Raw genomic sequence first — 13,624 nt, 5'->3', positions numbered from 1 at the left:
TACAGGTCTAAAGCACAAAGTAGATGCAAAATCCTGTTTCCTTGGAAACTACAAAATTAAGATGTTGCATCCAAAAATCCTTTATCCAAAGTTCTGACCCAAGTTAGAAATTAAGAATGCCTCTCTATATCAAAGTACTTTAGATCCTCCAGACAGGAGTAAGATGTGTCATCTTACTGACTTAATTTTAAGCCATTAATTTCAGATAGTCTATGATTTCAGGGAACCAAGATTTTTCAGGAAGTAAGGAAAGAGTAGTCACCCAATGGAGGGAGTTGCTCTGACACAGTAAAGTCATGGTTTGTCCTTGGGAGACACAGGTTTCTTGCCAAGTTTGCAGCTGGATTAATGTGTCTTTTATGAGTGGCAGGGAAGATGTTAACTGCCCAAGCCATTTTTCACTCCCTTACTTCATATTCAGAAGTCAATGGTCTTACATAAACAGTTAACCTTAGCATCTCATTAAGAGCTCTCAAGTCCTCTGTTTTGCAATAGCTCTCCTTAAAGCTCCTTTCACATCCTGGTTCCTTAGGCTATAGATCAAGGGGTTGAGCATGGGTGTAATCACAGTGTAGAACACGGCAATGATCTTTCCTCCAGCCCTGGAGGACTTTGACTGAGGTCTCATGTACATGAAGATGGCAGTTCCATAGAATAAGGCCACCACTGTCAGATGGGAGGCACAGGTGGACAGTGCCTTGCGTCTCCCAGCAGCAGACTGCATCCTGAGAACTGATAGAAGTATTCGGGCATAGGAAACAACAATGAGGAGAAAAGGAATGAAGACAATGATGATACTGAAGATAAAAACGACCATCTCAGTGAATGAGGTATCCGTGCAAGCCAACCTTAGGATGGAAGGTACCTCACAAAAATAATGATTCAGGACATTAGGCCCACAGTAGGGCAAACTCAAGGTGAGGACATTGATAACCATGGAACTCAGAAAGCTACTGGACCAAGAAATGGCTGCCAACTGGATACAAGTGCTTCGGTTCATCATTATAGTATAATGAAGAGGATGACAAATGGCTACATATCTGTCATAAGCCATGACACCAAGGAGCACACATTCAATCATTCCAAAGGAGAGAGAGAAGTACATCTGAGTGGCACAGCTGGAGAATGGGATGGTCTTCTTTCTTCCCATGATGTTGGAGAGCATTTGTGGGACATTGGTGGATATGTAGCAGATATCCAGAAAGGATAAATTAGTTAGAAAAAAGTACATGGGGGTTTGGAGACGAGGTTCTATCTGGATAATAGTGAAAATAATAATGTTCCCAGCTACTGTTAATAAATAGAAGAACAAGAACATAACAAAAAGAATGAGCTGCATCTGTGGCTGTGATGAGAGCCCCAGAAACACAAATTCAGTCACAGTGAAGTTTGTTTTTGTCGTAGCCATTTTTCAAGCCACCTACCTCTCACTAAATCATCCACTCACATGAAGACAAAATCAAATGTCCTATATGTCACAATGTTTGAAATTTAAGACACACAAACAAGAGGTCTTGGTCTGAGATTATATCTTGAGTATCTGAGTTGTAGTACAAATGGAAAGATTTCTTCTGCTTTTAGAGGCAATATTCTTCTCATGAGATAAAGAATTTCAAATTCAAATACTCATTAAAGTTAAGCAGATATTCTTTTCCTTTCTTTAAGGAAATGGGGTTTTTTGCCTGTTTATAGTCTTTCCAAAACCTATTTATTCTTCAAAGCTGTGCTCTTACTTTACCTCTTCAAAAAGATCCAATCATGTCTTCATTTACATCTAACAACAGAGTATCATGATGCACCATTCAAGTAAACAGCAGTGAAGGGCATAGCTTCATGTGCTACCCACTAACCTATAAGTAAGTGTAGGAACAGCAGTTTGTGCTGCTACTGTATTACCCTGATGCAGCCTACTAGTGTTTAGGCACCCTGGTACCCTAAGAACAAAGACCGTGCATACCAACAGCAAAGACTGGTCATAGAGCACATTAATTGCCAATTCTCCCATCATCACCACTTCCATATTTGGAGGTCTTGGATGTTTTTATTAAGTGTAAAATAAGAATAATGATAGAACCAATTTTGTGAAAATTTTGAAGATTAAATAATCTATATAAAGAATTAAGGCAATGTTTACATGTAGAAAGCAATCCACAAATAAATGCCATCTATTACTAATAGCTTTAATAACATACAGTAGTTCTACATTTAGCTGGAATTCACTTCACCAATAATAACCATTTAAGAGAAAGAATATTAATGAATTAATTAGTATCATCTATTAATTAAATTATTTTGTATGCTATTAACATATTATATATTAACAAAATTTAATTATTAAGTTAAATCCAGACAAGTTAAAGTCAATAGGTGTAGTCACTGAGAGCTCCTTAGCCCCCACCCTGTGCCTTCTTATTCTTAGCTCATATATAGAGTTAGTATGTTTGGTAAACTGACTTCCAGTCTGCAGCCAATTAAAAGCAGTGATTTACTGAAAGCGATGAGATAATGAAAAGTCCTAGAGAGAGGCACAGTTACAATAGCAAGAAGAAGTTGTCAATCACTTATCTATTCATCCATTCGTTATTTCTTTTTCTTTCTTTTTTTAATTTTTTCTTCCTTTCTTCCTTTACTGTTTTCTTCCTGTCTTCCTCTCAAAAATACCTTTTTGATAATCTAATATGTACCAGATGCTTGGTATACTCTAGTAAACAGCATACATTTTCAATACTCTCATACAGTTTACAGTCCAGTGGAAAGTTGCAAAGTGATTTCTGAGGGAATGGGGAAACTTATCAAGAAAACATTTAAAAGCCAAGTAGTTACAGGTCATGAAAAAGACTACTTGATGTGAAACTTGCTTTTTCAAACAATATTGATTCATATGTATTACATTTTAGAAAGCTTTCTTGAATTTTGATTTAAATCACGGCTTTTCATATCAAATAATTCCATAAACTGGTAAACTAAATTATGTAAACTATGAAGTCTGGGGATAAAGGAGAAGAGAGTAATTAAATCACAGTCCTGTTTTCATCAAGTTAGCGGTAGAGGTTATGAAGTTTCTTTCCAGGCCCCCTAAACAGCATTTAGAAAATTCTGCTGCAAATAAAAAGTGTTATGGTGATTTTTAGGCGTGATCATAATGATAACAAATACATTTGCAGTGAATTTCTCAGTTGACAACAAGATGACACACAATCAGGAAATCTTACACCTGGTGGCGAAATGCATGGGATCCGCCTTTGGGGAGCACCGGTGACATGCCTGGCTCCACCACTCACCAGCCGAGAGACCTTCCACGATTCAGGCCAAAATTCTGTGCCTAACTTTCCTCATCTGCAGGATGGGGACAAGAGAAGCATCCTCATAGAGTCGATGGATGAGGTAAATGAGATAATGCATGTAAAACACCTAAAACAGAGTTAGACACATATAGTAAAATCTCAATGTATGTTAATTATTATGATGATCCATGTGATCCTCATTAGAGGATCTTTGTCAAGTGTACAGAACAGGAATTATTGACACTCCTCACCCCAGCCCAATGACAATGAGATGAAGTCTTTAAGACAGTAAACAACTTATCCAAAATCACACGAGGAATTACTGAATATATATGTAAGCACCTACAACACACATGTGTATACTTATATCTATATCGATAGTAATATAGATATATAATAATCTTGGTTCCATAGGCATGCATGTATACGTAGAATTGCGTTGACTTAAATAAACATAAATATTTTGGATCAACATCTAAATACTGTCTGTATTTTAAAGACTTAATAAAATACAATAGTCCCTTAGTCTCTCTTAATGCACAGTTATCTGAAAGAGCACTTTTAGTTCCTTTATGACTGTAACTACTGAAAACAAGCTTGAACCCATTCAATTGACAGTTTGTCAAGGTATAAAATATTCTGTTCCTCTCAGAACACACAGAGTTGCATCTCCATCACAAGGATGAGAGAAATAAAGGCATTTTTGTAAGTAAAATAACATCCATAGTATGAAGCAAGCTCACCAAATTAAATACATGGTTACAAAAGCCCTGGAAGTTTTATAATTACCTACAGATTCTATATTGGCATTTCAATCAAGCAAGCAATTACCTAGTTACTGTACACCCTCCATTTTACTTAAAAGGCAAAAACTACTCTTGCCAAATGCCTTCAAACTTGTCTGCCTGGAAAACTCCTATCTGATCTTTTTGAAATCTCTCTAATTTCATGCACCCAGACAGAGTTAATCAGAGTGTCTTCTGCTGAATGATTTCCAATTTCCATTTTTTGAACATACTTGTGTGTGTGTGTGTTTGTGAATAAAAGTTTATTAGTCTCTCTCCAATTGATGGGATTTCCAGGTACCCTGTCATATTTGTTTATGTTTCTCCTGTCCCTAACACATAATAAACATTATTAAATGTTGATTAAACTCAAATAAACCTTTCCTATTTCTACTTAAGTCTTGAGCTCAAATTAAGAATAAATTCACCTTTGTGGTAGCTATGACTTTGTCTAAGTATATAGTCAAGCAAAGTCGTTTACTCCCTATTAGTTTCTTTTTTTCTAAAAAATGCTATCTAATGCTCAAAAAACCCATCTAATTCAGTTTGAAAAAAAGAAAGAAAAACTTGATATGGCTTGATGCCAAGAACATACAATGTGTGCTAACATACTTTACTCAAGGTCAAGTTATTTTGGCATCACTTAGACACACCATGTTAGGCATTTTATGTCTTACATGGATAAATGACTCATTTTTCTGCAAATCACAGACAGAAATCTAAAATGTATTTTATACCAAACCAGAAAAGGCTGCTGTTTCCTCATAAATTCCAGATTTTCGAAAGTGAATTCCTTAATCTTTGTAATTTAAACCACTTATATAACTGAATACGTTATTTTTTCCAATGTATAATTAAATCGTTCATTAAGTTTGGTAGATAGATTTGATAGATAGTAGTAATATCGTTGGCCTTTGGGAAAACCTCATTTTCCAGGGATAATTTTGCAAGGCACTATAGTGTAGGGATAAAAGCATGAACTCCGGACAAAGACAACCTAAATATGAATTCTGACCTCACTATTTCTCTGCTAGGTCACTTGGGCAAGTTTCTAAACTTAACTGAATACCCTATTTCTCCTGTGTTGAGTAGGAACTATATTGGTACTTATTTACTAGGGTTATCTTGATAATTACATTAGAAAATATGTCTAGAAGTTTTAGCAGAGTATCTGACATAATAAGAACTTAATAAATTATAGCTAAAAATATCATATAAATGCCAAGTTTACTCAATTTACTTGTGTTCTAAAAGTAGAAGGACTATTAGACATAACCATCTTGGAAGTACTTGACATATTACTACAGAGATGTTTAGAGACTACGCAAACTCATACTATGTGTGTTATTATTGCCAAAATTTGTGATGTATTTTTTTTGGTTTGCACTTTATCAATTAACGAAATTTATTGTTAAAAAAATCGGCTTGAGGACTAAGAAGTTTAAAGACTAAGGAAAACAAAACTAGCATCATGATTCTGTTCCCCACCTAGTTAAGAAAGGACATTAGGAAGGCTACCAGGAAGCCCATAAATATCTTTCTAATGAATCCATCAGAGTTATGGAAATTATGCTAGAAAAGATTTTTTTTTAATGAAAACATCATTTACAGTGTTTACAAATTGCACTGCAGGTGATTATTTACAACTTATTATGAGTTAGTTTTACAAATTCTCTTGAACAAATAATTGGGATCTGAAGGAGAAAGAGGAAAATATAAAAGCATGGGCTCTTGGAAGGCCGCATTCTAAGAGAGAGCCAACCTCCAACATCAGCCAGAATGCTATGTAGGAAAAGATCATAATGAAATTAACAAATTTTGATCTTAAGCATAGATAAATAAATCACTCCCCCTCTCACCCCGGAAATAAAGTTTTCTCTATGGAAAATAAAAAAATTATCAAAAAAGAGAAAGAGAGAAAGAGAGAGAGAGATTAATTGCTGTCTACTATAATTCTTCATTGCATAACAAGCATTTTTAGGTACTTTGGAGATTAAATTGCATCTTCGCAATAACTCCAAAATACATTTATATCCATTTCGAAGGTGAGAAAATTGATGATCGGAGAGTCTATACAATTTTCTCAAAGTCAGAGTGTTTAGCAGAGCCATATTTGTACTAGAGTATGCCTAATTCTAAAATGTTCTTTAATAAATAAATAAATAATAAAAATAAAACATTCTTCAGTTAAATAACTAATGGTTTTATTTTATTATTGCTATTATTTTTTTAATAACTCAATAATCAATTGCAAGCATAAACATATTAGACAAAACATACCGTAAGGCCGTAAACTCGTAAACGATGTGTAGAATTAATCTGCTTCATGCCTGACCTCACCATATACTCATACAATCAATTACCAGTAAAAAACACAAAACATGCATGATATTCATGGGCAAAAAATACATTTCCGTGGAGATAAAATAAACTATTAGTTATGATAACTACGACTAAGATACTGCTATAATCCAACTCTGTCCTTTTATAAATTAAAAATAAAGATAATGAATGCAGGCACAGTAAAGTCCCTAAGTCATCTGAGTTTTCTCATTTTAGGACCTTAGGCTGAATTTTTAGACTCTTGAGGAATAATGTCCCAGACCAGTAATTAACATTTAATTATTTGTTCTGAGAGATTCTTGATTAATGCATTTGCTAGTTGCTCCCCTTTTCTCTCTGCCCTGCATATGAACCTTTGCCATGGTTAAACATTACATGTCTTCCAAGTGTCCAGGGTGCCCTCATCCTTCTCTATTACCTAAAACTGGTAAGGATGAAAATGAGTTTATGTATCACAAGAACAGCAAAACCTAAAATCCAGACTTCAGAGACTGTATAGAGAGCCATTTCCTGGAATCAACTGGATTTTAGAGATGGATATGACCCTAGTATACTCTCAAATATCCACATAGCAAGTTTGAACTTAGGTTCTCTTCTCTCTGATCATAGCAAACTCTGGAACCACCTACTATTGCCTAACAACTAAACACAAAACTATTTATTAGAAAACAGTAAGGCCAGGAAACTTATTAGCCTTGTGAGCTCAAACGTACCATTTCACTTTCGTGAGCTTCGGCTTATCTATCTTTAAAATATCCATAAAAATATCTAGACCGTTAAATCGCTCCCTTGTTTTGAAGCTAAAGGGAGTAAAAGAAGGAAGAAAAGTAGGAACAGAGGAAGGAAGGAAAGTTAAATGTTAACATTAATTAACTCCCTCCGATGTACAAAGAGCTAGATGAGCCAAATGATGTCTTTGCATAATAATATCATGTAATCTGATGATTCTCAAATTTTAAGTGCCCTACAGTTGGTTGTTGTAGTTTGTTTGTTTATTTTTAATATCAGTGCCAAGGCCTTATCTTAAATTAATTAAATAGGAATCTCTGCAGATAGGACTCAGATATAGGTATTTTTAAAGCTCCCCAGGTGAGCCCTTGAAGCCTATTTTCCAATATTTTTACTGGAAAAAAAAAAAAAAAACATTTGTGTATTTAGACAAAGCTAAACCTAAAATATTCATCCTTTTAGGAAGTTCTCTTTTGCTACTTCCATTTTTTTCCCTACTACGGGAGGGAAAAAAAAATGCAATTGCTGTGTGAAAACAATCTAAAAAGTACCACATCTATCTAAACCTTTTTAGAATGTCCATTCCACTTTGCTTTGATATAGCTGGAGTCTCCCAGAATTAGATGTTCTCAGGTGTTGTCCCCTCAGAGTGCATTGACTCTGGATTGTAATGGAAACTATTCAGTATGTAAAGGAAAAACAATACATGGCAGACATAGCATCTTTTAGCATATATTTTCTCATTTGAGCCTCACAACTCTAAGAGACAGAGAGGACTCTCCACTAGACTTAAATCCAGAAGGAACAGATCATTTATCTGTTTGTGTAATTCGTAAGTCATATGAAAAGCATTTAAAGGTTTCTCACATTGTCTAGGGCCATGGTCAGCACCTATTACATATTATTTAAAATGTCCATACTGCCCAAAGCAATCTGTGGACTCAATACAATCCATATCAAAATTCCAATGCCTTTTTTTCCTGAAAAGAGAAAAAAGCAATTATAAAATGCATACAAAACCGTGACTAGTCGAAGCAATCTTAAACAAGAAGAATAAAGTTGGAGGCATTACACTTCCTGATTTCAAAATATATTGCAAAGCTACAGTAATCAAAAGAGTATGGTACTGGATTAAAAACAGACATACGTCAGTGGAGCAGAATAGAGAACTCAGAAATAACCCCACAAGTACACAGTCAACTGATCTTAAACAAGGGTGTCAAGAACACAATGGAGAAAGATGGTGTCTTCAATAAATGTTGCTGGGAAAACTGGATATCCTCATGCAAAACAGTGAAGTTGGACCCTTATCACATACCGTATGTAAAAACCAACTCACAAGCACATATGTAATCTTAAAAAGAAAGGTATGTAGGGGAAAAATTATGTAGGATCTTTTAGATGAATGCTTATCAACTTTAATATGCATATGAATCGCATAGATTTCTTGTTAAAATGCAGATTCTAATTCAGTAGGTCCAAGGCAGGGCCAAAGAGTCTTCCTTTCTAAGATACCAGACAATGCTCATATGCTAGCTCTTGAACCATACTTTCAAGTAGTACAGTTTAAGTCATGGTAAGGAGTTTATACTTTATTCTGGTTATAATATTTGGAATTTTAAGCACTGATATATTATAACATTATTAATGATCTGAAATTGATTTGGCTGTCATGAAGCAGACTTTGGGAACAAAAAAGAAGCTTTGGTAGCACATAGGTGAGAAAAGTTGATGGTGCCTCTGGTTAGAATAGTCTCGAAGATGGTTAAACGTGGAAGAAGAAAAAAGAGAGATAAACCAATTCTGTCAAGTTCATACATAGCTTCCATCCTTGCTACCACAGATAACTTGTAATGTGTGGATCATTTGTCCTCTTGATTATCGAATGTCTTTTCTGTAATCAGTGTTCTCTAGTGAACATTTATAATGGAATATGAATATCCTCACACTGTCCTTTCCAAGAGATCCATCCAGATGCCCTTCCCTACTTTCTTGTCACTAATTTTTCTATCTTATTCTAAGTCTCCACTCAGTCAATCTAGTTACAGCTCATGAAACCTCATGAGTTACCTCAACTCCAGGAAAGGTCCAAATAATATTATTAAAACATAAAAAAAAAGATTACAAATAAGCATATAAATAATCTTAGGATGGTACAACAATTAATATAGACATAATAAGAAAATTAATTAAGCCTATAGTATTGATGTTAACAGCATGTTTTGTTATTGCATTGGGAATGTTTTGTCCTCAGTAAGTATTTAGAGTTCAAAAGAATTAATCATATTGAATGTTGAATTACACTATAAATTCAAAAAGTTCTTGAGGAAACAATGAATTCCTGAATCCTATATGGGTGTACCTGTGTTCATAAATTTGGTTTGATTAAACTTTACATTTCATGCTTGTTGGTTTACCTCTTTTGGAAACCAAACCAATACACATTCCTCAAATTCCTGTCAAAACAGACTGGTGAGATCCAATAATCTTTTTAGTGTATATTTCCTCCAAGAGCAAGTCTTCAATTTCTTCCTCTGAGCTACTGATATTCAACTTTCACTATAGAAGCATTGTAGAATGGTGAATTTGGGTGTAGTGAGAATTACATGAGCTCATAAAGCGACTCCTTAAATGTAGTCATTGGTGACTTTTGTCCAGGGGAAAGCTGATTCCTTCAGGTTGGGGGGAAGTTAGGGACTGCCTCTTCAGACAAGGATTTTTGTTTTTAACTGTGTCCTTGTCTGCCCAATGTCCATATCCTATTATTTTATCATCCCGATTTTTCCCTCCATAAAACCTCTGGCAAGGTTAGGCTTTTAACTGATATTGCCTTTCTGTAGTTCTTATAATTAGGCCGTTGCTTGGACCTCAATCATACATTTCCTAAAGGACTAAAAGAGATGAGAAGTGCCTTCAAATCTTCAGTCGAGGCTTTCCGACTGCCCTATCCTGTTCACAGTAGGATCATTAAAGTTTTCAGTTCAAAAGATCCCATGATTTTTACAACCAATATTATTGTGGTTGTGATCAATGATACAGCTAATTAATCTATCAACACTTTGCCCTCCTATTGCACTTCGTACTATGACATTGTTGGTAATCATTTAAATTATCATGATGCCATTACATGTCATGGCTTAGTAGTGTTCCATTTCCCTGGCAAGTATATATTTGCACATTTTTTAAGGGTTTGATTCTAGGGCTACACCTCATATTTATTAATATATCAGTCAGAGTCTTCTCAGAAATCAGATGGCCAACTCAAATTGGCAATTTAAGAAGAACGTAATAAAGGAACTATTGACATCAGAGAATGGGAAAATCACAGAGTATGGGACAACGCAAAGGATAAACTAGTCCTTTGACAAAGCATCTTACTACATCTAGGCCTCAAGGGAGAAGGAGAAAGAGCAGTTATGAGAACCCAAAGATAGAGGGAGAAAGATTGCATGATGAAGGCAACCAGACAGAAGCTTTTGCATTGGTTTAGGAATAAACATGGTCTTCACCCACCTTGCAGGTTTAGATTTTAGAAATAAATAATATGAACTCAGGCTTTTTTCCATTCAGTTTCTGCCCCATTGGCCAAATTAGCTAATACAGTTCATACAGGTTCATGTCCTAGAGCAGAAAACAGGATGGAAAAGGTTGGCAGTTGATCTAGAGGGGCAAATGGAAGATATCCAGTACCCTGCAGATATACCAGTACCTATGTGTTTGTCAGTATTCAAATGTACATATATGGATATATACCTGTAATATGAATTTGTATTCAGCAAAACTCAGTGCAGAATATAAAAGAAAATTGTGATTGAATACATCTATCCCTAGAGAATGGTAGTTCCTAAACAAAATCTTTCTGAGTCTTATTAAATAAGATTGACCGGACATTGTTAACACTTGGTTACCATCTAGAATTTGTGGTATACGTGAGTAATTCCTCCCATTACATCTCCAACATCTGTGCACCACAACCTGGCTTTCTGACTGCCTGTTTTGTTTTGTTTTTCAGTTGAATATCTGGTAGGTTGCTGAAGGCCACTTAAACTGGTTAATTTGGGGAAAGTTTATTAAAGAGATTGTTACAAAGCAAGGTGTGTGGTGTAGGAAATTCTCAAGGAATGGTGTAACAATTCTAAGACTAATAACTTCTAAGAGTTGTGTACTCCTCTATCCCTGAAGATACAAGAAGAGGGAAGAGGGTATGAGCATTAGAGGAAGAGCTTTGAAACAGGGTCACCTGGCAGAATCTGTGGTCTTGGTCCAGAGATGCAGCCAGCTATGGCATCTCTGCAAGTAAGAAGCCTGGGAAAACCACTCTGAGTTCACTCTCTGCCCTGCCAGTGACAACTTCTGGCTAAATCCATTGAGTAGATAGAGAGCAAAGGATCCTACTGATACAATTAATTCAGCTGAGTATCCTAAAGCAAAGAGGAGATTAAAAGGGTGGAAAATGGATCCGGAAGGACAAAAGAAAGGTATTCAGCATAGAACAAAAATATCAGCATCATTGAACATACGTGCTTTAATATACACATATATGCATATGAGTAATATAGTATACACAATATATATGCACACATATGTTTAGTTTAGCTTCTACACAACTCAAGAAAAAAAGAGAATGCAAATTATGATTGATTACATTTTCACCAGGAAATAATAGTCTCGAAAAACTTTTATGCATCTTTAAATAATACCTTATTTGTCAACATATAATTTTGTTTAATTGTCTTATTAGTTATTTTCCAATTTATGAAATCCTGAGAGATTGGAGAAATCTACAACCTTTGAGAACCACAAACTGATATAAAAGATTCTGGGACAAGCAGATTTGAATTCTGTTGAAGTGATGGCATTGCTGAGAATTTTAGGTAAGTTGTCTAATTCAGATGTTATTGGTAGGTAGAAATTTTGCTTGTTCCTCACAACCAGTCCAAAGGTTATTTACATACTGAGATATGAAAAGGGCTAAAGAAAGGATCTCTTTTGGTATATCATCTCACGATCTTCCTATCAAAGGCTTTGAAACTACTGAGAGTTCACTAGGAGAAATAATACCTCACTTGTAGCAACAAAAAAAGAGCAATTCATATTACAGAAAAGGACAAAAGAGAAAAAAACTAAATCTAAATGCACAAATGAACTTACTACTATAAAGCTACAGAATTAGGATGGTGAGTTACTGCCATAAGGATAGACATGAAGATCAATGGAATAGAATGGAGAGGAAGATGTAATTATGGAAGAATAGTCATAGAGATACAACGGTGCTGTCTTTGAAGATGGAAGAAAGGGACCATGAATAATGAATGTGGGCAACCTCTAGAAGCTGGACCAGGCAAGGAAATGGATTCTCCTAAGAGTTCCCAGAAAGGAACAGCTCTGCTAACATCTTGATTTCAGCCCATTTGGTCCCATGTTGAACTTCTAATCTACAGAACTGGATGATAATATATATATGTGTCGTTTTAAACTACTAAGTATGAGGTAATTTGTTACAGAAGCATTAGAAAACTAAAACAATGGTCAACCAATTTTTGACAAGACAATTTAATAGGGAGAGAATAATCCTTTCAACAAATGGTGTTGTGACATGTAGTTATTTACATGCAAAGGAATGAAGTTGGACTCCTTTCTCACACCATACACAAAAATTAACTCAAAATGTATCATTGATTACCTAAATGTAAGAACTAAAACTGTAAAAGTCTTAGAATAATGAGAGAAAATCATTGTGACCTGGGGTTAGGCAATGATTTCTTGAATAAGACACCAAAAGTAAGCAAGAAAAGAAAAAATAAATTGGACTTTATCAAATTTGAAAACACTTGTATATCAAAGGAGACCATCAAGAAAGTAAAAAGCTAAAACAAAGAATGGGAAAAATATTTACAAGTCATGTTTCTGTAAAGAGATTTGTATCCAGATTATATAAGAATTCTTACATCTTAACAATAAAGAAAAAAAATCTAATTTAAAATGGGCCAAAGATTTGAATAGATATTTCTTCAAAGAAGATAAACAAATAGCCAATAAGCACATGAAAAGATTCTCAACATCATTTGTCATTATCAAAATATGAATCAAAACCACAATATTATACCACTAGGATTGCTAAAATAAAAAAGGCAAACAATAACTTGTGTTGGTGAGAAAAAGAAAAAAAATGGAACCCTCATACCTTGCAGGTGAGATTGAAAAATAGTACAGTTAATTTGGAAAACAGTTAGGTAGTTCCTCAAAATGTTAAATGTAGATTCACCATGTAACTCAGTACTTCTACTCCTAGGTATCTACTCAAAATAAATGAAAGCATATGTCCCTACAAAACATACAAGAATGTTCACAGCAGCACTGTTCATATAATTGCCAAAAAAAATAGAAAAAATGAAATATCAATCTATTGATGAATAGGTAAATGAAATATGGTATATCCACTTAAAAGAATATTATTCAGCAATAAAAAGTGTAAAATAATGA

The 13,624-nt window shown here is 34.7% G+C and overlaps 1 protein-coding gene across 1 annotated transcript; it reads right to left on the bottom strand.

Annotated features, from left to right (window-relative positions):
- Positions 1 to 472: 472 nt before the first annotated feature.
- On the bottom strand, positions 473 to 1,408 carry LOC105304764 (putative olfactory receptor 2B8). Its single transcript, XM_011379046.1, has one exon. It carries the CDS (start codon positions 1,406 to 1,408, stop codon positions 473 to 475), a length of 936 nt encoding a protein of 311 aa, XP_011377348.1.
- Between the last annotated feature and the right edge of the window lie 12,216 nt (positions 1,409 to 13,624).

The sequence above is a fragment of the Pteropus vampyrus genome, unplaced genomic scaffold (genome assembly GCF_000151845.1).
Source record: "Pteropus vampyrus isolate Shadow unplaced genomic scaffold, Pvam_2.0 Scaffold352, whole genome shotgun sequence".
Taxonomy (NCBI): domain Eukaryota; kingdom Metazoa; phylum Chordata; class Mammalia; order Chiroptera; family Pteropodidae; genus Pteropus; species Pteropus vampyrus.
Note: the sequence above shows the minus strand (reverse complement) of the source record. Positions and strands in the feature narration are given on the sequence as shown.